This window comes from Salmo salar, chromosome 12 (genome assembly GCF_965601325.2).
Source record: "Salmo salar chromosome 12, fSalSal1, whole genome shotgun sequence".
Lineage (NCBI taxonomy): Eukaryota > Metazoa > Chordata > Actinopteri > Salmoniformes > Salmonidae > Salmo > Salmo salar.
The window spans coordinates 16,892,771-16,920,000 of NC_138302.1; the positions used below are offsets into that span (position 1 = coordinate 16,892,771).

At 46.1% G+C, this 27,230-nt stretch overlaps 3 protein-coding genes across 7 annotated transcripts in view; all 3 read right to left on the bottom strand.

Moving 5' to 3' along the window:
* Nucleotides 1–27: 27 nt before the first annotated feature.
* On the bottom strand, nt 28–16,234 carry LOC123723776 (exosome complex component CSL4). Of its 2 annotated transcripts, XM_045690835.2 has the most exons (8): nt 16,133–16,234; nt 14,700–14,815; nt 13,451–13,525; nt 13,131–13,219; nt 11,709–11,742; nt 2,898–2,948; nt 2,531–2,615; nt 28–1,402 (listed from the first exon to the last, which is right to left on the bottom strand). In XM_045690835.2, the coding sequence occupies exons 1-8, from the start codon at nt 16,158–16,160 to the stop codon at nt 1,296–1,298; spliced, it is 585 nt and encodes a 194-aa protein (XP_045546791.2). In that variant the 5' UTR covers nt 16,161–16,234; the 3' UTR covers nt 28–1,295. The 2 variants fall into 2 exon arrangements, with proteins under 2 accessions (XP_045546791.2, XP_045546792.2); XM_045690836.2 differs by lacking the exon at nt 13,451–13,525.
* Nucleotides 16,235–17,364: 1,130 nt separating this feature from the next.
* On the bottom strand, nt 17,365–20,604 carry LOC106564313 (phosphoglycerate mutase 1). 2 transcript variants are annotated; one of them, XM_045690842.2, is made up of 4 exons: nt 20,257–20,601; nt 19,038–19,312; nt 18,599–18,779; nt 17,365–18,324 (listed from the first exon to the last, which is right to left on the bottom strand). In XM_045690842.2, exons 1-4 carry the CDS (start codon nt 20,393–20,395, stop codon nt 18,155–18,157), a joined length of 765 nt encoding a protein of 254 aa, XP_045546798.1. In that variant the 5' UTR covers nt 20,396–20,601; the 3' UTR covers nt 17,365–18,154. The 2 variants fall into 2 exon arrangements, with proteins under 2 accessions (XP_045546798.1, XP_045546799.1); XM_045690843.2 differs by lacking the exon at nt 17,365–18,324 and adding an exon at nt 18,363–18,424 and having other exon boundaries at nt 20,257–20,604.
* Nucleotides 20,605–20,930: 326 nt separating this feature from the next.
* Nucleotides 20,931–27,230, bottom strand: part of cdc25d (cell division cycle 25 homolog d) — an 11,167-nt gene continuing 4,867 nt past the window's right edge. For 2 of the 3 annotated variants that reach the window (XM_045690839.2, XM_045690837.2), the window contains 3 exons: nt 22,265–22,557; nt 21,891–22,008; nt 20,931–21,222 (listed from right to left, as the gene is read on the bottom strand). In XM_045690839.2, coding sequence (XP_045546795.1) covers nt 21,097–21,222; nt 21,891–22,008; nt 22,265–22,557 — 537 coding nt within the window. In that variant the 3' untranslated portion in view covers nt 20,931–21,096. The remainder of the gene's footprint in view (nt 21,223–21,890; nt 22,009–22,264; nt 22,558–27,230) is intronic. The other variant, XM_045690841.2, reaches the window with a different exon arrangement.

Sequence of the window (27,230 nt, forward strand, 5' to 3'; positions counted from 1 at the left end):
AACAGGTTGAGTAGTTCATACATGATGCACTTTGGTATTCACTTTATTTGACTCTTAAAAACACATGTGCCTCTGCTGACAAGTACAGGAAGAAATGAGACAAAGAAACAAGAAGTATTGTTTTGAAACGACAGAAGAAACAACTCTTGGAGAAACCAACAAGACATCTCCATTTCTCTGACTTGGTGCAGAAAGGACCACGTGGTCGTATGGGTCTTAAACGGTGCCACCACAAAATGACAGTTTCAATTCCAGCGCTTTACTTTACTTCAACATCCCAAGTGTTAGCCGTCTAAGGCCCAATCCCAAATCACTCACTAGCGTGTAGGGTTTAAGGGTCGATTTGGAATTGTGCCTGTCACCCCAGGTGTGTGCACTCATTCACTACCCCTCATGGATTTAAAAGGAAAGGACTGGTGGAAGACATATGCTAGTAAATCCATGGGGGAATACATGAGAGCACACTTCAGGGAGAAGGTAACCCCGGACCAGAAGGTTACCCCGGACCAGAAGGTTACCCCGGACCAGAAGGTTACCCCGGACCAGAAGGTTACCCCGGACCAGAAGGTTACCCCGGACCAGAAGGTTACCCCGGACCAGAAGGTTACCCCGGACCAGAAGGTAACCCCGGACCAGAAGGTAACCCCGGACCAGAAGGTTACCCCGGACCAGAAGGTTACCCCGGACCAGAAGGTTACCCCGGACCAGAAGGTTACCCCGGACCAGAAGGTTACCCCGGACCAGAAGGTTACCCCGGACCAGTGCTATTTATTCCTGCTTCTAAAGGGCTACATGGGGTGCAGGCTTTTGTTCCAGCCAATCACTAACGAGACTGATTCAGCCAATCAAGGCCCCAGTGATCAGTTGAATCAGGTGTCCTAGTGCTGGGTTGGAACAAAATCCTGCACCTCTACTGTAGCCTTGTAGAACCAGGAGGGAAAAAAATTCTGCCTTGTTGTAGGTTGAAGAGGGAGGAATCCACTGTTGAGGTATCCCCCCTGAACATGATACCTGAACATAAGGCTCTGTGTGTGTGTTGAGGTATCCCCCTGAACATAAGGCTCTGTGTGTGTGTGTCAAATCAATGACCCATGTCCAAGCATCTGTACATGACCTCAATATACACAATATTTTGGTCCTTTGTACTCACAATGCATTGTTTACAATCCAAGTGTGAGTGATTGTGTTTGTCTCTCTCAGAGATAGGGAAGCTGTGTGTTCCTTGAGGAAGGGAAAGGGGTCCCTGCCGGGGGGGCTGGAGAGGTGAGGGGTGCACGCTGCCCGCTGGTCCCTGCTCAGGCCTGCAGGTACTCAGGTTGCACCCTGGCCACCTTGCGGAACTCTTTGGCGTGCGTCCGCGGGCACTGCATCTCACACCAGCTGACAGGTACCATCTGGGCTCCTGAGAGGAGAAACAGAAATATACTACTGACAGACACCACCTGGGCTCCTGAGAGGAGAAACAGAAATATACTACTGACAGACACCACCTGGGCTCCTGAGAGGAGAAACAGAAATATACTACTGACAGACACCACCTGGGCTCCTGAGAGGAGAAACAGAAATATACTACTAACAGACACCACCTGGGCTCCTGAGAGGAGGGAAACAGAAATATACTACTGACAGACACCACCTGGGCTCCTGAGAGGAGGGAAACAGAAATATACTACTGACAGACACCACCTGGGCTCCTGAGAGGAGAAACAGAAATATACTACTGACAGACACCACCTGGGCTCCTGAGAGGAGGGAAACAGAAATATACTACTGACAGACACCACCTGGGCTCCTGAGAGGAGGGAAACAGAAATATACTACTGACAGACACCACCTGGGCTCCTGAGAGGAGGGAAACAGAAATATACTACTGACAGACACCACCTGGGCTCCTGAGAGGAGGGAAACAGAAATATACTACTGACAGACACCACCTGGGCTCCTGAGAGGAGGGAAACAGAAATATACTACTGACAGACACCACCTGGGCTCCTGAGAGGAGGGAAACAGAAATATACTACTGACAGACACCACCTGGGCTCCTGAGAGGAGGGAAACAGAAATATACTACTGACAGACACCACCTGGGCTCCTGAGAGGAGGGAAACAGAAATATACTACTGACAGACACCACCTGGGCTCCTGAGAGGAGGGAAACAGAAATATACTACTGACAGACACCACCTGGGCTCCTGAGAGGAGAAACAGAAATATACTACTGACAGACACCACCTGGGCTCCTGAGAGGAGAAACAGAAATATACTACTGACAGACACCACCTGGGCTCCTGAGAGGAGAAACAGAAATATACTACTAACAGACACCACCTGGGCTCCTGAGAGGAGGGAAACAGAAATATACTACTGACAGACACCACCTGGGCTCCTGAGAGGGAAACAGAAATATACTACTTGACAAAAGTGTCAGTTGGTTTCAATTAACCAAGGGTTGTGTTAAGGAGGGTAACCTAGGGTTAAGGACAGTCCTGGGCTAAGAACAGCAGTGTTGTTGTCATGTGACCAGTCTCACCTGCTTCACTGTGGGCTACCACCACCCCCAGCTCGTTCTCTGCTGTGGTCAACAGGTAGTTGGACTGGACGTCTCCCAGGGAGATCTGGGGGTCAGGAGGTTAAAGAACAACACTTGGAAAGGCACAGAATCAGTCATCTTGATCACATAATGAGTAGTTATTTGGGATGCAAGGTGATTCGTAGATCAGTGGTTTTGTGCGTTCTGTTTGGCTGATCTCTAACATTGCTTAAATGTCAAATTGTGAATATGGTGAAAGCTACACTGCACTAAGGGAATAGAACCAGCCCAATATCAGTCACTGGCTGACTGTCCCTGTGTTACTACCTAGTTAATGAATTAGAAAGACTGTCAAATGGAAGGATACGACTTTAGCCAGGACGATGTCTCCAGGACGGAAGCTTTTATACGTCTCCACCTGCAACAGAGGTCAAAGGTTATTCAAGAATGAGCTAAGACGATATGACGCCATGACAAACAGCAACAGACGGTATGACGCCATGACAAACAGCAACAGACGGTATGACGCCATGACAAACAGCAACAGACGGTATGACGCCATGACAAACAGCAACAGACGGTATGACGCCATGACAAACAGCAACAGACGGTGTGACGCCATGACAAACAGCAACAGACGGTGTGACGCCATGACAAACAGCAACAGACGGTATGACGCCATGACAAACAGCAACAGACGGTATGACGCCATGACAAACAGCAACAGACGGTATGACGCCATGACAAACAGCAACAGACGGTATGACGCCATGACAAACAGCAACAGACGGTATGACGCCATGACAAACAGCAACAGACGGTATGACAAACAGCAACAGACGGTATGACAAACAGCAACAGACGGTATGACACCATGACAAACAGTAACAGACGGTATGACGTCATGACAAACAGCAACAGACGGTATGACAAACAGTAACAGACGGTGTGACACCATGACAAACAGCAACAGACGGTATGACAAACAGCAACCGACGGTATGACGCCATGACAAACAGCAACAGACGGTATGACAAACAGCAACAGACGGTATGACAAACAGCAACAGACGGTATGACGCCATGACAAACAGCAACAGACGGTATGACGCCATGACAAACAGCAACAGACGGTATGACGCCATGACAAACAGCAACAGACGGTATGACGCCATGACAAACAGCAACAGACGGTATGACGTCATGACAAACAGCAACAGACGGTATGACGCCATGACAAACAGTAACAGACGGTATGACAAACAGCAACAGACGGTATGACGCCATGACAAACAGCAACAGACGGTATGACGTCATGACAAACAGCAACAGACGGTATGACGCCATGACAAACAGCAACAGACGGTATGACGCCATGACAAACAGCAACAGACGGTATGACACCATGACAAACAGCAACAGACGCTATAACGCCATGACAAACAGCAACAGACGGTATGACGCCATGACAAACAGCAACAGACGGTATGACGCCATGACAAACAGTAACAGACGGTATGACGCCATGACAAACAGCAACAGACGGTATGACGCCATGACAAACAGCAACAGACGGTATGACGCCATGACAAACAGCAACAGACGGTGTGACGCCATGACAAACAGCAACCGACGGTATGACAAACAGCAACAGACGGTGTGACGCCATGACAAACAGCAACAGACGGTATGACAAACAGCAACAGACGGTATGACAAACAGCAACAGACGGTATGACAAACAGCAACAGACGGTATGACAAACAGCAACAGACGGTATGACACCATGACAAACAGTAACAGACGGTATGACGTCATGACAAACAGCAACAGACGGTATGACAAACAGTAACAGACGGTGTGACACCATGACAAACAGCAACAGACGGTATGACAAACAGCAACCGACGGTATGACGCCATGACAAACAGCAACAGACGGTATGACAAACAGCAACAGACGGTATGACAAACAGCAACAGACGGTATGACGCCATGACAAACAGCAACAGACGGTATGACGCCATGACAAACAGCAACAGACGGTATGACGTCATGACAAACAGCAACAGACGGTATGACGTCATGACAAACAGCAACAGACGGTATGACGTCATGACAAACAGCAACAGACGGTATGACGCCATGACAAACAGTAACAGACGGTATGACAAACAGCAACAGACGGTATGACGCCATGACAAACAGCAACAGACGGTATGACGTCATGACAAACAGCAACAGACGGTGTGACGCCATGACAAACAGCAACAGACGGTATGACGTCATGACAAACAGCAACAGACGGTATGACGCCATGACAAACAGCAACAGACGGTATGACGCCATGACAAACAGCAACAGACGGTATGACAAACAGCAACAGACGGTATGACAAACAGCAACAGACGGTATGACAAACAGCAACAGACGGTATGACACCATGACAAACAGTAACAGACGGTATGACGTCATGACAAACAGCAACCGACGGTATGACAAACAGCAACAGACGGTGTGACGCCATGACAAACAGCAACAGACGGTATGACAAACAGCAACAGACGGTATGACAAACAGCAACAGACGGTATGACAAACAGCAACAGACGGTATGACAAACAGCAACAGACGGTGTGACGCCATGACAAACAGCAACAGACGGTATGACAAACAGTAAGACGGTGTGACGCCATGACAAACAGCAACAGACGGTGTGACGCCATGACAAACAGCAAGACGCCATGACGCCATGACAAACAGCAAGACGCCATGACAAACAGCAAGACGCCATGACAAACAGCAACAGACGGTATGACGCCATGACAAACAGCAAGACGCCATGACAAACAGCAACAGACGGTATGACGCCATGACAAACAGCAACAGACGGTGTGACGCCATGACAAACAGCAACAGACGGTGTGACGCCATGACAAACAGCAACAGACGGTGTGACGCCATGACAAACAGCAACAGACGGTGTGACGCCATGACAAACAGCAACAGACGGTATGACAAACAGCAACAGACGGTATGACAAACAGCAACAGACGGTATGACAAACAGCAACAGACGGTGTGACGCCATGACAAACAGCAACAGACGGTGTGACGCCATGACAAACAGCAACAGACGGTATGACGCCATGACAAACAGCAACAGACGGTATGACGCCATGACAAACAGCAACAGACGGTATGACGCCATGACAAACAGCAACAGACGGTATGACAAACAGCAACAGACGGTATGACAAACAGCAACAGACGGTATGACAAACAGCAACAGACGGTATGACAAACAGCAACAGACGCCATGACAAACAGCAACAGACGCCATGACAAACAGCAACAGACGGTATGACGCCATGACAAACAGCAACAGACGGTATGACGCCATGACAAACAGCAACAGACGGTATGACGCCATGACAAAAAGCAACAGACGGTATGACGCCATGACAAACAGCAACAGACGGTATGACGCCATGACAAACAGCAACAGACGGTATGACGCCATGACAAACAGCAACAGACGGTATGACGCCATGACAAACAGCAACAGACGGTATGACGCCATGACAAACAGCAACAGACGGTATGACGCCATGACAAACAGCAACAGACGGTATGACGCCATGACAAACAGCAACAGACGGTATGACGGTATGACAAACAGCAACAGACGGTATGACGCCATGACAAACAGCAACAGACGGTATGACGCCATGACAAACAGCAACAGACGGTGTGACGCCATGACAAACAGCAACAGACGGTGTGACGCCATGACAAACAGCAACAGACGGTATGACAAACAGCAACAGACGGCATGACGCCATGACAAACAGTGACAGACGGTGTGACGCCATGACAAACAGCAACAGACGGTATGACGCCATGACAAACAGCAACAGACGGTATGACGCCATGACAAACAGCAACAGACGGTATGACACCATGACAAACAGCAACCGACGGTATGACGCCATGACAAACAGCAAGACGGTATGACAAACAGCAACAGACGGTATGACGCCATGACAAACAGCAACAGACGGTATGACAAACAGTAACAGACGGTATGATATTTCATGATCAACAGTAACAGACGGTATGATATTTCATGATCAACAGTAACAGACGGTATGACGTCATGATAAACAGTAACAGACGGTATGATATTTCATGATCAACAGTAACAGACGGTATGATATTTCATGATCAACAGTAACAGACGGTATGACGTCATGACAAACAGTAACAGACGGTATGACACCATGACAAACAGCAACAGACGGTATGACACCATGACAAACAGCAACAGACGGTATGATATTTCATGATCAACAGTAACAGACGGTATGATATTTCATGATCAACAGTAACAGACGGTATGATATTTCATGATCAACAGTAACAGACGGTATGATATTTCATGATAAACAGTAACAGACGGTATGACGTCATGATAAACAGTAACAGACGGTATGACGTCATGATCAACAGTAACAGACGGTATGATATTTCATGACAAACAGTAACAGACGGTATGATATTTCATGATCAACAGTAACAGACGGTATGATATTTCATGATAAACAGTAACAGACGGTATGATATTTCATGATCAACAGTAACAGACGGTATGATATTTCATGACAAACAGTAACAGACGGTATGACGCCATGACAAACAGTAACAGACGGTATGACGCCATGACAAACAGCAACAGACGGTATGACGTCATGATAAACAGTAACAGACGGTATGATATTTCATGATAAACAGTAACAGACGGTATGACGTCATGATAAACAGCAACAGACGGTATGACACCATGACAAACAGCAACAGACGGTATGACGTCATGACAAACAGTAACCGACGGTATGACGTCATGACAAACAGCAACAGACGGTGTGATATTTAATGACAAACAGTAACAGACGGTATGACGTCATGACAAACAGTAACAGACGGTATGACGCCATGACAAACAGTAACAGACGGTATGACGCCATGACAAACAGTAACAGACGGTATGACGCCATGACAAACAGTAACAGACGGTATGACGCCATGACAAACAGTAACAGACGGTATGACGCCATGACAAACAGTAACAGACGGTATGACGTCATGACAAACAGCAACAGACGGTATGACGCCATGACAAACAGTAACAGACGGTATGACAAACAGCAACAGACGGTATGACGCCATGACAAACAGCAACAGACGGTATGACGTCATGACAAACAGCAACAGACGGTATGACGCCATGACAAACAGCAACAGACGGTATGACGCCATGACAAACAGCAACAGACGGTATGACACCATGACAAACAGCAACAGACGCTATAACGCCATGACAAACAGCAACAGACGGTATGACGCCATGACAAACAGCAACAGACGGTATGACGCCATGACAAACAGTAACAGACGGTATGACGCCATGACAAACAGCAACAGACGGTATGACGCCATGACAAACAGCAACAGACGGTATGACGCCATGACAAACAGCAACAGACGGTGTGACGCCATGACAAACAGCAACCGACGGTATGACAAACAGCAACAGACGGTGTGACGCCATGACAAACAGCAACAGACGGTATGACAAACAGCAACAGACGGTATGACAAACAGCAACAGACGGTATGACAAACAGCAACAGACGGTATGACAAACAGCAACAGACGGTATGACACCATGACAAACAGTAACAGACGGTATGACGTCATGACAAACAGCAACAGACGGTATGACAAACAGTAACAGACGGTGTGACACCATGACAAACAGCAACAGACGGTATGACAAACAGCAACCGACGGTATGACGCCATGACAAACAGCAACAGACGGTATGACAAACAGCAACAGACGGTATGACAAACAGCAACAGACGGTATGACGCCATGACAAACAGCAACAGACGGTATGACGCCATGACAAACAGCAACAGACGGTATGACGTCATGACAAACAGCAACAGACGGTATGACGTCATGACAAACAGCAACAGACGGTATGACGTCATGACAAACAGCAACAGACGGTATGACGCCATGACAAACAGTAACAGACGGTATGACAAACAGCAACAGACGGTATGACGCCATGACAAACAGCAACAGACGGTATGACGTCATGACAAACAGCAACAGACGGTGTGACGCCATGACAAACAGCAACAGACGGTATGACGTCATGACAAACAGCAACAGACGGTATGACGCCATGACAAACAGCAACAGACGGTATGACGCCATGACAAACAGCAACAGACGGTATGACAAACAGCAACAGACGGTATGACAAACAGCAACAGACGGTATGACAAACAGCAACAGACGGTATGACACCATGACAAACAGTAACAGACGGTATGACGTCATGACAAACAGCAACCGACGGTATGACAAACAGCAACAGACGGTGTGACGCCATGACAAACAGCAACAGACGGTATGACAAACAGCAACAGACGGTATGACAAACAGCAACAGACGGTATGACAAACAGCAACAGACGGTATGACAAACAGCAACAGACGGTGTGACGCCATGACAAACAGCAACAGACGGTATGACAAACAGTAAGACGGTGTGACGCCATGACAAACAGCAACAGACGGTGTGACGCCATGACAAACAGCAAGACGCCATGACGCCATGACAAACAGCAAGACGCCATGACAAACAGCAAGACGCCATGACAAACAGCAACAGACGGTATGACGCCATGACAAACAGCAAGACGCCATGACAAACAGCAACAGACGGTATGACGCCATGACAAACAGCAACAGACGGTGTGACGCCATGACAAACAGCAACAGACGGTGTGACGCCATGACAAACAGCAACAGACGGTGTGACGCCATGACAAACAGCAACAGACGGTGTGACGCCATGACAAACAGCAACAGACGGTATGACAAACAGCAACAGACGGTATGACAAACAGCAACAGACGGTATGACAAACAGCAACAGACGGTGTGACGCCATGACAAACAGCAACAGACGGTGTGACGCCATGACAAACAGCAACAGACGGTATGACGCCATGACAAACAGCAACAGACGGTATGACGCCATGACAAACAGCAACAGACGGTATGACGCCATGACAAACAGCAACAGACGGTATGACAAACAGCAACAGACGGTATGACAAACAGCAACAGACGGTATGACAAACAGCAACAGACGGTATGACAAACAGCAACAGACGCCATGACAAACAGCAACAGACGCCATGACAAACAGCAACAGACGGTATGACGCCATGACAAACAGCAACAGACGGTATGACGCCATGACAAACAGCAACAGACGGTATGACGCCATGACAAAAAGCAACAGACGGTATGACGCCATGACAAACAGCAACAGACGGTATGACGCCATGACAAACAGCAACAGACGGTATGACGCCATGACAAACAGCAACAGACGGTATGACGCCATGACAAACAGCAACAGACGGTATGACGCCATGACAAACAGCAACAGACGGTATGACGCCATGACAAACAGCAACAGACGGTATGACGCCATGACAAACAGCAACAGACGGTATGACGGTATGACAAACAGCAACAGACGGTATGACGCCATGACAAACAGCAACAGACGGTATGACGCCATGACAAACAGCAACAGACGGTGTGACGCCATGACAAACAGCAACAGACGGTGTGACGCCATGACAAACAGCAACAGACGGTATGACAAACAGCAACAGACGGCATGACGCCATGACAAACAGTGACAGACGGTGTGACGCCATGACAAACAGCAACAGACGGTATGACGCCATGACAAACAGCAACAGACGGTATGACGCCATGACAAACAGCAACAGACGGTATGACACCATGACAAACAGCAACCGACGGTATGACGCCATGACAAACAGCAAGACGGTATGACAAACAGCAACAGACGGTATGACGCCATGACAAACAGCAACAGACGGTATGACAAACAGTAACAGACGGTATGATATTTCATGATCAACAGTAACAGACGGTATGATATTTCATGATCAACAGTAACAGACGGTATGACGTCATGATAAACAGTAACAGACGGTATGATATTTCATGATCAACAGTAACAGACGGTATGATATTTCATGATCAACAGTAACAGACGGTATGACGTCATGACAAACAGTAACAGACGGTATGACACCATGACAAACAGCAACAGACGGTATGACACCATGACAAACAGCAACAGACGGTATGATATTTCATGATCAACAGTAACAGACGGTATGATATTTCATGATCAACAGTAACAGACGGTATGATATTTCATGATAAACAGTAACAGACGGTATGATATTTCATGATCAACAGTAACAGACGGTATGATATTTCATGACAAACAGTAACAGACGGTATGACGCCATGACAAACAGTAACAGACGGTATGACGCCATGACAAACAGCAACAGACGGTATGACGTCATGATAAACAGTAACAGACGGTATGATATTTCATGATAAACAGTAACAGACGGTATGACGTCATGATAAACAGCAACAGACGGTATGACACCATGACAAACAGCAACAGACGGTATGACGTCATGACAAACAGTAACCGACGGTATGACGTCATGACAAACAGCAACAGACGGTGTGATATTGTAATGACAAACAGTAACAGACGGTATGACGTCATGACAAACAGTAACAGACGGTATGACGCCATGACAAACAGTAACAGACGGTATGACGCCATGACAAACAGTAACAGACGGTATGACGCCATGACAAACAGTAACAGACGGTATGACGCCATGACAAACAGTAACAGACGGTATGACGCCATGACAAACAGTAACAGACGGTATGACGCCATGACAAACAGTAACAGACGGTATGACGCCATGACAAACAGTAACAGACGGTATGACGCCATGACAAACAGTAACAGACGGTATGATATTTCATGATAAACAGTAACAGACGGTATGACGTCATGACAAACAGTAACAGACGGTATGACGTCATGACAAACAGCAACAGACGGTATGACGCCATGACAAACAGCAACAGACGGTATGACGCCATGACAAACAGTAACAGATGGGTCTATATGATACCAAACATGATATTTTCACAATAGATTGATTCAAAAACATACCCTGTCTTTTTCTGTTGCTCGTACATCTTCTTTCCTGTGTATATTAGTGAAGTAAACAGTAGATTAGTTTTTTACAGTCTTGACGGTTATGGCACCCTATTCCCTATATAGTCCCAAATGGCATCCTGTTCCCTATATAGTCCCAAATGGCATCCTGTTCCCCCTTATGTCCCAAATGGCACCCTGTTCCCTATATAGTCCCAAATGGCACCCTGTTCCCCATATAGTCCCAAATGGCATCCTGTTCCCCATATAGTCCCAAATGGCATCCTGTTCCCCATATAGTCCCAAATGGCATCCTGTTCCCCATATAGTCCCAAATGTCATCCTGTTCCCCATATAGTCACAAATGTCATCCTGTTCCCCATATAGTCCCAAATGGCATCCTGTTCCCCATATAGTCCCAAATGTCATCCTGTTCCCCATATAGTCCCAAATGTCATCCTGTTCCCCATATAGTCCCAAATGGCATCCTGTTCCCCATATAGTCCCAAATGGCATCCTGTTCCCCATATAGTCCCAAATGGCATCCTGTTCCCCATATAGTCCCAAATGGCATCCTGTTCCCCATATAGTCCCAAATGGCACCCTGTTCCCCATATAGTCCCAAATGGCACCCTGTTCCCCATATAGTCCCAAATGGCATCCTGTTCCCCATATAGTCCCAAATGGCATCCTGTTCCCCATATAGTCCCAAATGGCATCCTGTTCCCCATATAGTCCCAAATGGCATCCTGTTCCCCATATAGTCCCAAATGTCATCCTGTTCCCCATATAGTCACAAATGTCATCCTGTTCCCCATATAGTCCCAAATGGCATCCTGTTCCCCATATAGTCCCAAATGTCATCCTGTTCCCCATATAGTCCCAAATGTCATCCTGTTCCCCATATAGTCCCAAATGGCATCCTGTTCCCCATATAGTCCCAAATGGCATCCTGTTCCCCATATAGTCCCAAATGGCATCCTGTTCCCCATATAGTCCCAAATGGCATCCTGTTCCCCATATAGTCCCAAATGGCATCCTGTTCCCCATATAGTCCCAAATGGCATCCTGTTCCCCATATAGTCCCAAATGGCATCCTGTTCCCTATATAGTCCCAAATGGCATCCTGTTCCCTATATAGTCCCAAATGGCATCCTGTTCCCTATATAGTCCCAAATGGCATCCTGTTCCCTATATAGTCCCAAATGGCATCCTGTTCCCTATATAGTCCCAAATGGCATCCTGTTCCCCATATAGTCCCAAATGTCATCCTGTTCCCCATATAGTCCCAAATGGCATCCTGTGTAGTGTACTACTTGTGACCAGAGCCCATAGGTTGCCATTTGGACCCCAGACAAAAGTAGTGCACTGAATAGGGACTAGAGTGGCATTTGGGACACTCCATGAGAATAACAGTAATAAGACAATCCCTGTTACCTGATGGTTCCTCTAAAACGGTCCTTCAGTGGTGTGGAACCAACGTAGAGGATGTGGACCTTGGCAAACCTGGGGTTGATACTGGTCACCTGGACAGGAAGGGAGACCAATCAGGGCTGTTATCAGTGAGGTTAAACACACACACCTATTGTTGAGAGCTTGGATCAGTGACAAGAGCACCTCATCTATCAAGCCTCAAAATGATTCTGTCCGGTTTAATCCAGGTGATATGCACAGCTTTTTAGCACTACGTAGGTCTACAATAACTACCAGGGTGTAGAAAAAGTTGACACGCACGTCAAGAGCTCTCCAAACCTCACCTTACAGGTGACTATGGCTCCTACATCTGGTAGTAGCTGAGCCTCGGTTTCTCTCACCACCGAGATGACTGGTAGCTGCGCACACACACACACACGACTGAAGTGTCAATGTAAAGACAAGGAAGGACTAAGGTGTGAACATGTTACATTTTGTTCCCACAACACCGCATAATTCCTCAGGGGTTCCAAGTGAACAAACCTGGAGTGGTTTCTCTACTTCCAGGAATGTTACACAATAAATAACCATTGACATGAGTCCCACACCCAAACCCAGCCCCAACTGCTTTCCCCCATGCCAATAAACCAGCCACTCCCCTCTTATCCCCTCCTTTCACCTCCTCTCATCGTCCCTCCCCGTCACACTTCTGATCACACCTCATAAATCACATTTACATCAAATCAAATGTTATTTGTCACATATACATGGTTAGCAGATGTTAATGCAAGTGTAGTGAAATGCTTGTGCTTCTAGTTCCGACCGTGCAGTAATATCTAACAAGTAATCTAACCTAACAATTCCACAAGAACTACCTTATACACACAAGTGTAAAGGAATGAGTAAGAATATGTACATATAAATATATGAATGAGGCGGGATGGCCGAACGGCATAGGCAAGATGCAGTAGATGGTATAGAGTACAGTATATACATATGAGATGAGTAACGTAGGGTATGAAAACATATAAAGTGGCCTTGTTTAAAGGTCATTTGGGTCATTTCGAAGCAGACACTCTTCTCCAGTGCAATTTCCAGTTGTTTTTCTTCAACTAAGGTAGGTGTTCCCGTGCAGCTCAGGTGGTAGAGCATGGTGCTTGCAACACCAGGGTTGTAGGTTTGATCCCCACGAGGGACCAGTATGAAAATTTATGCACTCACTACTGTAAGTCTCTCTGGATAAGAGTATCTGCTAAATGAGTACAATGTAAAAACAAATGTAAAAAATGTAAGACAGCCACATATCACAGTCACAGGAAGTAAAACCCTCAAAACCCTAAAATCCCCGCATCTATAATCTGTGCTAGTCAGAAAAGACAAGGGATGTTAGTGCTTAAAAGACCAGCGCAACAGGGGTGTGTTCATTAGTGGCAGACTGTAGCAAAATGTTTGGCTCTTTAGTGTTTACTCTAGGAAACAAACAGAACTGAACTACCTGAATTTGTCCAATAGAAACTTGTTTTTGTTGCAAATGGTTAAAGTTGATATTTCTGCGACTAATGAATACACCCTAGTACTCCCGTCCGGTCTCACCTCCTCTCCTTCGTTCTTCCTGAGTACGTAGCCTGCTAGCGAGGAGTAGATGTAGCCGTGTCGTAGGTACACCCCAGTACCGGGCATACAGTCATCTGTGCTGCATAGCCTATCACCTGCACACACACATGCAGAGAGAAACATTTTTACTTTTTGCAGATATCCAGAGAGACTTACAGTAGGTGCTTTCAACTAAGGTAGGAAAGACAACCACTGTCATTACAAGTAAACACACACAGGGAGATTGACAGACACCACACACACACACAGGCATAGAGAGAGAGAAAGACATGCATAGAGACACACACATACACACACCCATAGAGAGAGACACACGCACAGAGGAGAGAGAGAGAGAGAGACACGCAGAGAGAGAGAGAGAGACATACACATGCATAGAGAGAGACCCACACACATATGCATAGAGAGAGACCCACACACATATGCATAGAGAGAGAGACACACAGAAAGAGACACACATATGCAAAGAGAGAGAGAGACACACGCAGAGCGGAGAGAGAGAGAGAGAGAGACATACCAATGCATAGAGAGAGAGACACACATAGAAAGAGACCCACACACAGAAAGAGAGACCCACACACACATATGCATAGAGAGAGAGACACACACACGCATAGAGAGAGACACACATAGAAAGAGACCCACACATATGCATAGAGAGAGAGAGAGAGAGACAGGGAGAGAGAGATGGGTAGAGAGAGAGACAGGTAGAGAGAGACATGGTTAGTGTAAACAGAGTCCAGCTGATCTGTCACATTTCCAATAGTAGAATATAATCAGTCTGACAAAAACAATCAGAATCGCTAAATCACTCAAGAGTGTCTCGTCCCAAGTTCCTGTCAAACAGATGTGTATATTAAACGACAATCAAAATAAAATCACTGCCCTTATAGTTTACATTTCGTTGACATTTAGTCCAAGTCCCCGGGGTTAATTCGACATTTGCACGTAGAGTCGATCACAACAAGAGATGGAACGCTTGGAATTAGTGGGCTCCCCGTTCGCTCCTCCCCGAGGCGGTGGGCAGGGCGCTTAAAAAATGTGATGGGCTTGAAAAGTACCTAAAAGTCAACATCGCTAACTAGACCTCACAAGCTCGTAATTTAGCAAACGATGTCATGCGTTGTACCAAGTGACTTTGCATTGCGTTTGTATTTCAGATACACTAGATTAGGTCACGTTAGTTCACTAGTTAGCTAGAAAACAGTGAAATAGACTATGTGAGCTAGTTAGCTACCTAGCTAGGCTAGAACGTAAACGAGCATGGTGGTGGTACAGCACACATTTTCCCATGCTATAAATAGCAATATAACCTTCAAAAACATATTGCCTAACGTATTTGTCTCATGGTCTCAAATGTGAAAAGAATGCCGTTATCAACTCAGTTTAAACGTTTGTAATCTCAGACTCACCTGGAACACACAGCTTCATGGGCGACATGTTTTCAAGAAGAGAAGAACGCAAGCCGATTGGATGTGACCTGAGCTCTAGTCTTTGACGGAAAGATTGGTCCGCCATCTTAGTTGTGGCTTTCCGGATGAAATCCGTGTCCTGGTTCTGAGTGCATCAAGTCTAAAGCGACCTTCTCTCCGTTCCTTCACCTACACTCATTAGAACTCTCATTTATGATGAGTGCAGACGGGGAATAAAGAACAAGAGATGTATCCAGTATCATCAATGGAAATGTATTTGTTTTAGAGCAAATTAGAAAATAGTGCAGCCGCACAGCTGCAGGGCTCACATTTGTTGTAATTGCTCCAGAGCTTGACTTGGGCAGGAGCTGAGTACCGGCACCTACATTTTTCTACTGCCTGAGCTCCTGAACCTCTTATAGAATATTAGCACAAAAGTCTCTGCTAGGTAAAGCCCTGCCTTATCTCAGCTCACTGGTCAACATAGCAGCACCCACCGTAGCATGTGCTCCAGCAGGTATATCTCACTGGTCATCCCCAAAGCCAATTCTTTGGCCGCCTCTCCTTCCAGTTCTCTGCTGCCAATGACTGGAACGAACTGCAAAAACCTCTGAAGCTGGAGACTCTTACCTCCCTCACTAGCTTTAAGCACCAGCTATCAGAGCAGCTCACAGATCACTGCACCTGTACATAGCTCATCTGTAAACAGCCCACCCAATCTACCTCATCCCCATACTGTATTTATTTATTTTGCTCCTTTGCACCCCAGTATCTCAACTTGCACATTCATCTTCTGCAAATCCTACCATTCCAGTGTTTAATTGCTATATTGTAATTACTTTGCCACCATGGCCTATTTATTGCCTTACGTCTCTTATCCCACCTCATTTGCACATGCTGTATATAGATTTTTCTACTGTATTATTGACTGTATGTTTGTTTATTCCATGTGTAACTGTGTTGTTGTGTGTCGAACTGCTTTGCTTTATCTTGGCCAGGTCGCAGTTGCAAACGAGCACTAGCCTACCTGGTTAAATAAAGGTGAAAAAAATAAAAATTGTGGAGCTCCTGCAACGATATATAAACAGTACTGGCACCCAAAATGAGTACTGGCACCTATATCAGTCCAAGTCCAGCACTAAATTGCTCAATAGTCCAGCATACATGTAATCAGCTCAACTCTGCCAAGTCAAGAAATATGCAGCTTGTGAAACAGACAAGGGTCACAGTCATTTGACAGCTCATAAATAATAAGATGAATCTTTATTTATTCCACACAGAACACTAAGCACAGGTCAGCAGCATGGAATTAGAATGAGTGGAGGGGGTATAGAACCTCTCCTGAATGCGGATGCCCGTTCTACCAGTTCTAATTCTATGGTCAGCAGTACAGTACAGAACAGGTCCGCCTGCCCCTTTAAACAATAACCACCATAACCATGATAACATACTGTTGCCGTAGAGCTACAACAATAACAATGAGATTCAAGGTTTCCTTTTTCAAACGTGCCAGTCAATGTTTACATACATGTTCACTCAGTGCAAAACTACATGGCAGAAGAAAACACACTATCATTTTCCCCATTTAGATAAATACTCTATACGCTGGTCCTGATTCTGTGTTTCGGATACTGTAAATACCCTATTAGCTGGTCCCTATCTTGTGTGTCTTTGGTCAACTCAAACGAGCTTGATGAACTCATTTTATGATGATCCGTAGAATCCAGTATTACTGATTCCTATTGGCTGTGTAATACTGATGTCTCAATGTGCAGGAAAAATATATGTGCAGGAAAGCAAAGACCTATCAAATCCAGCTATAGTGTAATGTGATGTGTGTGAGTGTGTATTTGAAGTGTGTGTGTGTATGTCCTGTGTGTGTGTGTGTGTGTGTGTGTATACACACATCTGTCTGCGTGTAGACGTGATAATGTAATGTCACGCTGTGTGAGTGATTATTATTATAACGTGTTCTAGCCTCACCGACGCCTTCTGACCACAGGGGGGGGGGGGGGGGGGTGTCTATTTCTTGGCCTTGCCCTGAGCAGCCACAGCCTCCATGGCCTTCTTCACTGTCTCCTCGTCTCCCAGGAACTGCATGGGCCCTACAGGCTTCAGGTTCTTGTCCAGTTCATACAGGATGGGGATCCCTGTAGGCAGGTTAAGCTCCATGATGGCCTCCTCTGACATACCTGGAAGTCACCAACAATAACAACAATCAGTGAATAATCAGTAACATATACAACTAAACACTAGGAAGGTTCAACTCCATGATGGCCTCCTCTGACATACCTGGAGGTAAATAACAATGAACAACAAGTCAACAATAATCAGAAAAACAACAATATCAGTAACATACCACTAATCTGGCATGACCAACACTGGAACATGAGTAAGCGTTGAGATGTAGGGAGGTTCTTTCTCCCTCTCTCTCTCCCTCCATCCCCACCGCCCCTAATGACCTACCCTCCAGGTGCTTGACGATGCCTCTGAGACTGTTGCCGTGGGCGGCGATGAGAACCCTCTTCCCGTCCTTGATTTGGGGCACGATTTCATCGTTCCAGAAGGGCAGTGCCCGGGCAATAGTGTCCTTCAGGCTCTCACAGGACGGCAGCTGGTCCTCCGTCAGGTCGCCATAGCGACGGTCCTGCAGGAAAGAGATGGTTAGTGCTGCAAAGTCAAAGCCTGTTAGCCCAGGTCTGTATGGTTGACACCATGGTGTCTAATCACAGAATATGAGTTCAGTGATGTTGTAGATGTGTGTATGCCTCTATGTGCATGCTTCTGTGTGTGTACCTCTGTGTGCGTACGTGCGTGCCCCTCTGTATCCGCATCCCGGTGTGTGTGTGTGTGTGTGTGTGTGTGTGTGTGTGTGTGTGTGTGTGTGTATATATATCCCTCTCACCTGGCTGATGTTGTTGTAGTAGTTGTGCTCCTCCTCCATGGGAGGAGGCGGGGTGTCATAGCTCCTCCTCCAGATCTTAACCTGGGCCTCGCCGTGCTTCTCCGCTGTCTCCGCCTTGTTGAGCCCCGTCAGGCCTCCGTAGTGGCGCTCGTTGAGGCGCCAGGTGCGGTGGACAGGAAGCCACATCTGGTCGATCCCATCCAGGACCAACCACAGAGTCCGGATGGCTCTCTTCAGGACTGAGGTGTAGCACACGTCAAACTCATAGCCAGCATCTGAGGAGGAGAGAGAGAAAGAGAGAGTAGGGGTTAGAGAGAAAGAGAGAGTAGGGGCTAGAGAGAAAGAGAGAGTAGGGGCTAGAGAGAAAGAGAGAGTAGGGGCTAGAGAGAAAGGGAGAGTAGGGGCTAGAGAGAAAGCGAGAGTAGGGGCTAGAGAGAAAGAGAGAGTAGGGGCTAGAGAGAAAGAGAGAGTAGGGGCTAGAGAGAAAGAGAGAGTAGGGGCTAGAGAGAAAGAGAGAGTAGGGGCTAGAGAGAAAGAGAGAGTAGGGGCTAGAGAGAAAGAGAGAGTAGGGGCTAGAGAGAAAGAGAGAGTAGGGGCTAGAGAGAAAGAGAGAGTAGGGGCTAGAGAGAAAGAGAGAGTAGGGGCTAGAGAGAGTGTGTGTGTGTCAATGAGTAATGTACACATATGGTTCTTTACTTGTGGGCACATCTTAATAGTCTCAAGTGGTTTCCTCGTCTCCTTTCCTTCATCTGCACTGAGGTGAAAGAATTACATGTTACAGTAAATAGCTGGTAGGCATCCACCACCAACATATTACTTATGCAGGTGAAGGAAAGGAGACAAGGAGAGGAGCAGTCCACTTCCACTATTGAGATGCACCCTTATTTCCTCTTTTCGGGGGAGAGTTGCTTTAGGCTATCCAGGCTAGGCTATAATGCTAGGCTATAAGCCTAACACAACCTCAATTTGACCAGCTCCACTACATAGAGAACAGACATGCTTTCAGGTTGTAGGGGCTGATAACAGTTCACATTATGCCACCGGGCAAGTCCTTCAAGTGATGGTTTAGATAATGCCGCAGTGACACAACTACCTGTTTCCTCAAGCCGCGCCTTGCGTAACGGGAATAGCCTACACTACTATCTGTCAGCAAAACTCTCCATGCCCTGTCTTAATCCTATGAGAGAACGAAAGAGACAAACATTATAGACCGGGACACCTTTTAACGCCTGTCCTCCTCTCTTCGCCTCCTGCTCCCCGGTTTCACTGAGTTCCGCGTCGAACCATCCGCAGAAGCGGTTCTCCTGGTTCCAGCAGCTCTCTCCATGACGGATCAGAACCAACTTGTACGCAGCCATCTCGAATCCGTGACGTTTGAATTGACCTCCGCTGTATTTTCGGGAATTTAAGAGCAAAAACCGTATTGTCAAATGCGGAGAAAAGCCCCGCAGTAGTGTCGTGGCTGATAAGAAATGAGTATTCGGTTCGAGAGGTTACATAGGCTAGCTGTTCTGTTGTGAACTTGAAAGCTCCTTCTGAATAAGAATAATGCCGACAGACTTCCTGCCGCGCTAGACCAATCAGAAACCCTCTCGTGTGCGGTGCGGAGGAAGCGAACGCGCAGTGGAGCACGTCAGCCAGTGATGTTCAGTGGACAGAAAGCACAGTAGCCTAGGCGACCATTATATCACAGTGATGAAATTTTATGCCTATGTTGGGTGTATGCGTAGTATTGAGATACTTTATGGGTAGCCTATTATTGTATTGCTTGTTTTTACATGTATTATAGGCTACTCATATGCTGCCATATCTTCCTCTCTCTGCCCCATGCATGAAAAAAGGAAGTTTATTATGTCCCAATATAAGGACATGATAATGACACATTCTTTTTGTATTGAAACAACTTTATTGATAACTCATTTCAAAAGAGATCTGCATCAGGTGGTTGTTAGATGACCCCCTGATACCAATCTATCCAATCTGACAGCAGACTGTAAGGGTGGCAGTCACCATTGTGTAAAGGGAACCGTAGAAGCTTGGTATGCAAGCAAGTGTCCAATCAGTGAGTCTTGTAGAGCGGCAGTCTCTTGTGGAGTCGTGACTTGGTCTTCCGTCTGAATCGTCCCAGCTGCTCTCTGTACTCCCCGTGGAGCATGGGAACATAGCCACGCGGCTCACACAGCTCCTAGACAGACAGACAGACAGGCAGGCAGGCAGGCAGGCAGGCAGGCAGGCAGGCAGGCAGGCAGGCAGGCAGGCAGGCAGGCAGGCAGAGGAACAGAGGGAAAATGCATTGAAAGCTTTTATGAATAGGCTGAATAGAAGATAATTTGGAAATTAATACCCTAACCCCCCCTAAATGTCTAAATCATGGGGGTGGGGGTCATGGCTGAGACCTTCAGGGTTGTGTCAACAACACTCTGCGTTGTAACTAGAAACAATGCTCTTGTTTATTCAGAGAGTCAAGGGAAAATGAGAAACGCTTAAAAGACAGTTTGTGATTCACTGCTCTGAGACATGGAATATGAAGAAGACACTGTTTTCGTTCATACCCTAGTGATTTTAGTACAACACCTCTTGCAACCTTGTCAACAGGTGAAGCTGTTGGACTGGCAGGAATCCAGGTTCAAGTGTCAGTCGTAACTATCCCTCCCCCTTAAAATGTGCTGCACTATTATAAGTAAGAAGTATACATTGATTATGAAGAAACTGTCCTATTACATCTCAGTTTAAGACATGCTTCATAATGTAGCGACTGGACAACCCTCTTGGCATAATGCTGGTTAAGTCGTTATAGTACAGCGATCGGAGCTACCCCTGAATTCACTACAATGATGTACTTAGGAACCGTACCGGGTAGCAGGAGTAGAAGTGTCTGTAGCCCCCCTCCAGCAGGTAGAGCTCAGGGTAGAAGAGCAGAGGGTAGAGGGAGGCATGGAGCACTCTGTCCAGCTCTCTCAGGTAATGACATCTACAGGGGAAAGGTGGGAACAGCCAGTCAGGATCAGGAAGTTGTGTATGTTTGTGGGATGAGGGGGTGCATGCAGCGTGTGGGTGGGAATGTGTATGTGTTTCTCTGTTTGTGTGTGTGTGTGTGTGTGTGTGTGTGTGTGTGTGTGTGTGTGTGTGTGTGTGTGTGTGTGTGTGTGTGTGTGTGTGTGTGTGTGTGTGTGTGTGTGTGTGTGTGTGTGTTTGTGTGTAGATGAGTGTGTGTGTTGTTCTCTCACAGCCGTGGGCCCCTCTCTGACGAGAACTCGCAGTGGAACACAATCAGTTTCCGTGGTGACGACCCCTCCATGGGTGACCCCTGTCCTGGTGGAGTGGTACCACTTCTGGGTGGATGTGACTGTGAGCTGGACCTCTGTAACACTCCACCCATGGAAGTACCACTGACGCCTGGATCTGGAGCCTGTCCAGGGGGGCTGGTGGGAGTTCTGCCCCAGGAGGAGAGCTGGTAGAGGGCAGGGAGCTGGAGTAAAACCTCCTGGATCTGAGCCTCGGTGTGGAGGTTGTCTGCCCCCTATGGGACACATGGAGAACAACATAAATATATAAATGTATATACAGTACCAGTCAAAAGTTTGGACACACCTACTCATTCTTTATTTTTAAAATATTTTCTACATTGCAGAATAATAGTGAAGACATCAAAACTATGAAATAACACATATGGAATCATGTAGTAACCAAAAAAGTATTAAATAAATCAAAATATATTTAGATTCTTCAAAGTAGCCACCCTTTGCCTTGACAGCTTTGCACACTCTTGGCATTCTCTCAACCAGCTTCACCTGGAATGTTTTTCCAACAGTCTTGAAGGAGTTCCCACATATGCTGAGCACTTGTTGGCTGCTTTTCCTTCACTCTGAGGTCCAACTCATACCAAAGTATATCAATTGGGTTGAGATCAGGTGATTGTGGAGGCCAGGTCATCTGATGCAGCACTCCATTACTCTCCTTTTTGGTCAAATAGCCCGTACACAGCCTGGAGATGTGTTGGGTCATTGTCCTGTTGAAAAACAAATGATAGTCCCACTAAGCGCAAACCAGATGGGATGGCGTTTCACTGCAGAATGCTGTGGTAGCCATACTGGTTAAGTAAGTGTGCCTTGAATTCTAAATAAATCACAGACTGTGTCACCAGCAAAGCACCCCCACACCATCACACCTCCTCCTCCATGCTTCACGGTGAGAACAACATGTGGAGATCATCCGTTCACCTATTCTGCGTCTCACAAAGACACGGCGGTTGGAACCAAAAATCTCAAATTTGGACTCATCAGATCAAAGGGCAGATTTCCACCGGTCTAATGTCCATTGCTCGTGTTTCTTGGCCCAAGCATGTCTGTTCTTCTTATTGGTGTCCTTTAGTAGTGGTTTCTTTGCAGCAATTCAACCATGAAGGACTGATTCACGCAGTCTCCTCTGAACAGTTAATGTTGAGATGTGTCTGTTACTTGGACTCTGTGAAGCATTTATTTTGGCTGCAATTTCTGAGGCTGGTAACTCTAATGAACTTATCCTCTGCTGCAGAGTTACCTCATGTGCGACTGCACATGAAGAAACTTTCAAAGTTCTTGAAATTTCCCGGAGTGACTGACCTTCATGTCTTAAAGTAATGATGGACTGTCATTTATCTTTGCTTATTTGAGCTGTTCTTGCCATAATATGGACTTGGTCTTTCACCAAATAGGGCTATCTTCTGTATACCTTGTCACAACACAACACAACTGATTGGCTCAAACGCATTAAGGAAAGAAATTCCACAAATGAACATTGAACAAGGCACACCTGTTAATTGAAATGAAATACATTCCAGGTGACTACCTTATGAAGCTGGTTGAGAGAATGCCAAGAGTGTGCAAAGCTGTCACTGGCGAGTGTAGAGAGTATAGAGATATTGTTATCCACGTCGGCACCAACGATGTTAGGATGAAACAGTCAGAGGTCACCAAGCGCAACATAGCTTCAGCGTGTAAATCAGCTAGAAAGATGTGTCGGCATCGATTAATTGTCTCTGGCCCCCTCCCAGTTAGGGGGAGTGATGAGCTCTACAGCAGAGTTTCACAACTCAATTGCTGGTTGAAAACAGTTTTCTGCCCCTCCCAAAAGATATAATTTGTATATAATTGGCCCTCTTTCTGGGACTCACCCACAAACAGGACCAAGCCTGGCCTGTTGAGGAGTGACGGACTCCATCCTAGCTGGAGGGGTGCTCTCATCTTATCTACGAACATAGACAGGGCCCTAACTCCTCTAGCTCCACAATGAAATAGGGTGCAGGCCAGGCAGCAGGCTGTTAGCCAGCCTGCCAGCTTAGTGGAGTCTGCCACTAGCACAGTCAGCGTAGTCAGCTCAGCTTTCCCCATTGAGACCGTGTCTGTGCCTCGATCTAGGTTGGGCAAAATAAGAAATGGCGGTGTTCGCTTTAGCAATCTCACTAGTATAAAGACCTCCTCCATTCCTGCCATTATTGAAAGAGATTGTGATACCTCACATCTCAAAATTGGGTTACTTAATGTTAGATCCCTCACTTCCAAGGCAGTTATAGTCAATGAACTAATCACTGATCATAATCTTGATGTGATTGGCCTGACTGAAACATGGCTTAAGCCTGATGAATTTACTGTGTTAAATGAGGCCTCACCCCCTGGTTACACTAGTGACCATACCCCCCGTGCTTCCGGCAAAGGCGGAGGTGTTGCTAACATTTACGATAGCAAATTTCAATTTACAAAAAAAAAAAGAATGACGTTTTCGTCTTTTGAGCTTCTAGTCATAATCTATGCAGCCTACTCACTCACTTTTTATAGCTACTGTTTACAGGCCTCCTGGGCCATATGCAGTGTTCCTCACTGAGTTCCCTGAATTCCTATCGGATCTTGTAGTCATAGCAGATAATATTCAAATTTTTGGTGACTTTAACATTCACATGGAAAAGTCCACAGACCCACTCCAAAAGGCTTTCGGAGCCATCATCGACTCAGTGGGTTTTGTCCAACATGTCTCTGGACCTACTCACTGCCACAGTCATACTCTGGACCTAGTTTTGTCCCATGGAATAAATGTTGTGGATCTTAATGTTTTTCCTCAAAATCCTGGATTATCGGACCACCATTTTAGTGCGTTTGCAATTGCAACAAATAATCTGCTCAGACCCCAACAAAGGAGCATTAAAAGTCGTGCTATAAATTCTCAGACAACCCAAAGATTCCTTGATGCCCTTCCAGACTCCCTCTGCCTACCCAAGGACGTCAGAGGACAAAAATCAGTTAACCACCTAACCGAGGAACTCAATTTAACCTTGCGCAATACCCTTGATGCAGTTGCACCCCTAAAAATTAAAAACATCTGTCATAAGAAACTAGCTCCCTGGTATACAGAAAATACACGAGCTCTGAAGCAAGCTTCCAGATAATTGGAACGGAAATGGCGCCACACCAAACTGGAAGTCTTCCGACTAGCTTGGAAAGACAGTACCGTGCAGTATCGAAGAGCCCTCACTGCTGCTCGATCATCCTATTTTTCCAACTTAATTGAGGAAAATAAGAACAATCCGAAATTTCTTTTTGATACTGTCGCAAAGCTAACTAAAAAGCAGCCTTCGCAAATGGAGGATGGCTTTCACTTCACCAGTAATACATTTATGAACATCTTTGAGGAAAAGATCATGATCATTAGAAAGCAAATTACGGACTCCTCTTTAAATCTGGGTATTCCTCCAAAGCTCCATTGTCCTGAGTCTACACAACTCTGCCAGGACCAAGGATCAAGGGAGATACTAAAGTGTTTTAGTACTATATCTCTTGACACAATGATGAAAATAATCATGGCCTCCAAACCCTCAAGCTGCATACTGGACCCTATTCCAACTAAACTACTGAAAGAGCTGCTTCCTGTGCTTGGCCCTCCTATGTTGAACATAATAAACGGCTCTCTATCCACCGGATGTGTACCAAGCTCACTAAAAGTGGCAGTAATAAAGCCTCTCTTGAAAAAGCCGAATCTTGACCCAGAAATTATAAAAAACTATCGGCCTATATCGAATCTTCCATTCCTCTCAAAAATTTTAGAAAAAGCTGTTGCACAGCAACTCACTGCCTTCCTGAAGACAAACAATGTTTACGAAACGCTTCAGTCTGGTTTTAGACCCCATCATAGCACTTAGACTGCACTTGTGAAGGTGGTAAATGACCTTTTAATGACGTCAGACCGAGGCTCTGCATCTGTCCTCGTGCTCCTAGATCTTAGTGCCGCTTTTGATACCATCGATCACCACATTCTTTTGGAGAGATTGGAAACCCAATTTGGTCTACATGGACAAGTTCTGGCCTGGTTTAGATCTTATCTTGTCGGAAAGATATCAGTTTGTCTCTGTGAATGGTTTGTCCTCTGACAAATCAATTGCAAATTTCAGTGTTCCTCAAGGTTCCGTTTTAGGACCACTATTGTTTTCACTATATATTTTACCTCTTGGGGATGTCATTCGAAAACATAATGTTAAATTTCACTGCTATGCGGACGACACACAGCTGTACATTTCAATGAAACATGGTGAAGCCCCAAAATTGCCCTCGCTAGAAGCCTGTGTTTCAGACATAAAGAAGTGGATGGCTGCAAACTTTCTACTTTTAAACTCGGACAAAACAGAGATGCTTGTACTAGGTCCCAAGAAACAAAGAGATCTTCTGTTGAATCTGACAATTAATCTGGATGGTTGTACAGTCGTCTCAAATAAAACTGTGAAGGACCTCGGCGTTACTCTGGACCCTGATCTCTCTTTTGAAGAACATATCAAGACTGTTTCAAGGACAGCATTTTTCCATCTACGTAACATTGCAAACATCAGAAACTTTCTGTCCAAAAATGAAGCAGAAAAATTAATCCATGCTTTTGTTACTTCTAGGCTGGACTACTGCAATGCTCTACTTTCCGGCTACCCGGATAAAGCACTAAACAAACTTCAGTTAGTGCTAAATACGGCTGCTAGAATCCTGACTAGAACCCAAAAATGTCATCATATTACTCCAGTGCTAGCCTCCCTACACTGGCTTCCTGTTAAGGCAAGGGCTGATTTCAAGGTTTTACTGCTAACCTACAAAGCATTACATGGGCTTGCTCCTACCTATCTTTCCGATTTGGTCCTGCCGTACATACCTACACGTACGCTACGGTCACAAGACGCAGGCCTCC

What these genes read in the sequence shown, in the direction of transcription:
- LOC123723776 (XM_045690835.2), bottom strand. Translation starts at nt 16,160, where the DNA reads ATGTCGCCCATGAAGCTGTGTGTTCCAG. An exon ending in CGTTTTAGAGGAACCATCAG is followed by an intron (nt 11,743 to 13,130) that starts GTAACAGGGATT and finishes TAATATACACAG; the next exon opens with GAAAGAAGATGTACGAGCAA. An exon ending in GAGCAACAGAAAAAGACAGG is followed by an intron (nt 2,949 to 11,708) that starts GTATGTTTTTGA and finishes CCTCTGTTGCAG; the next exon opens with GTGGAGACGTATAAAAGCTT.
- LOC106564313 (XM_045690842.2), bottom strand. Translation starts at nt 20,395, where the DNA reads ATGGCTGCGTACAAGTTGGTTCTGATCCGTCATGGAGAGAGCTGCTGG. An exon ending in AGGAGGACAGGCGTTAAAAG is followed by an intron (nt 19,313 to 20,256) that starts GTGTCCCGGTCT and finishes TCTCCTCCTCAG; the next exon opens with ATGCTGGCTATGAGTTTGAC. An exon ending in CATCGTCAAGCACCTGGAGG is followed by an intron (nt 18,325 to 18,598) that starts GTAGGTCATTAG and finishes GGTGACTTCCAG; the next exon opens with GTATGTCAGAGGAGGCCATC.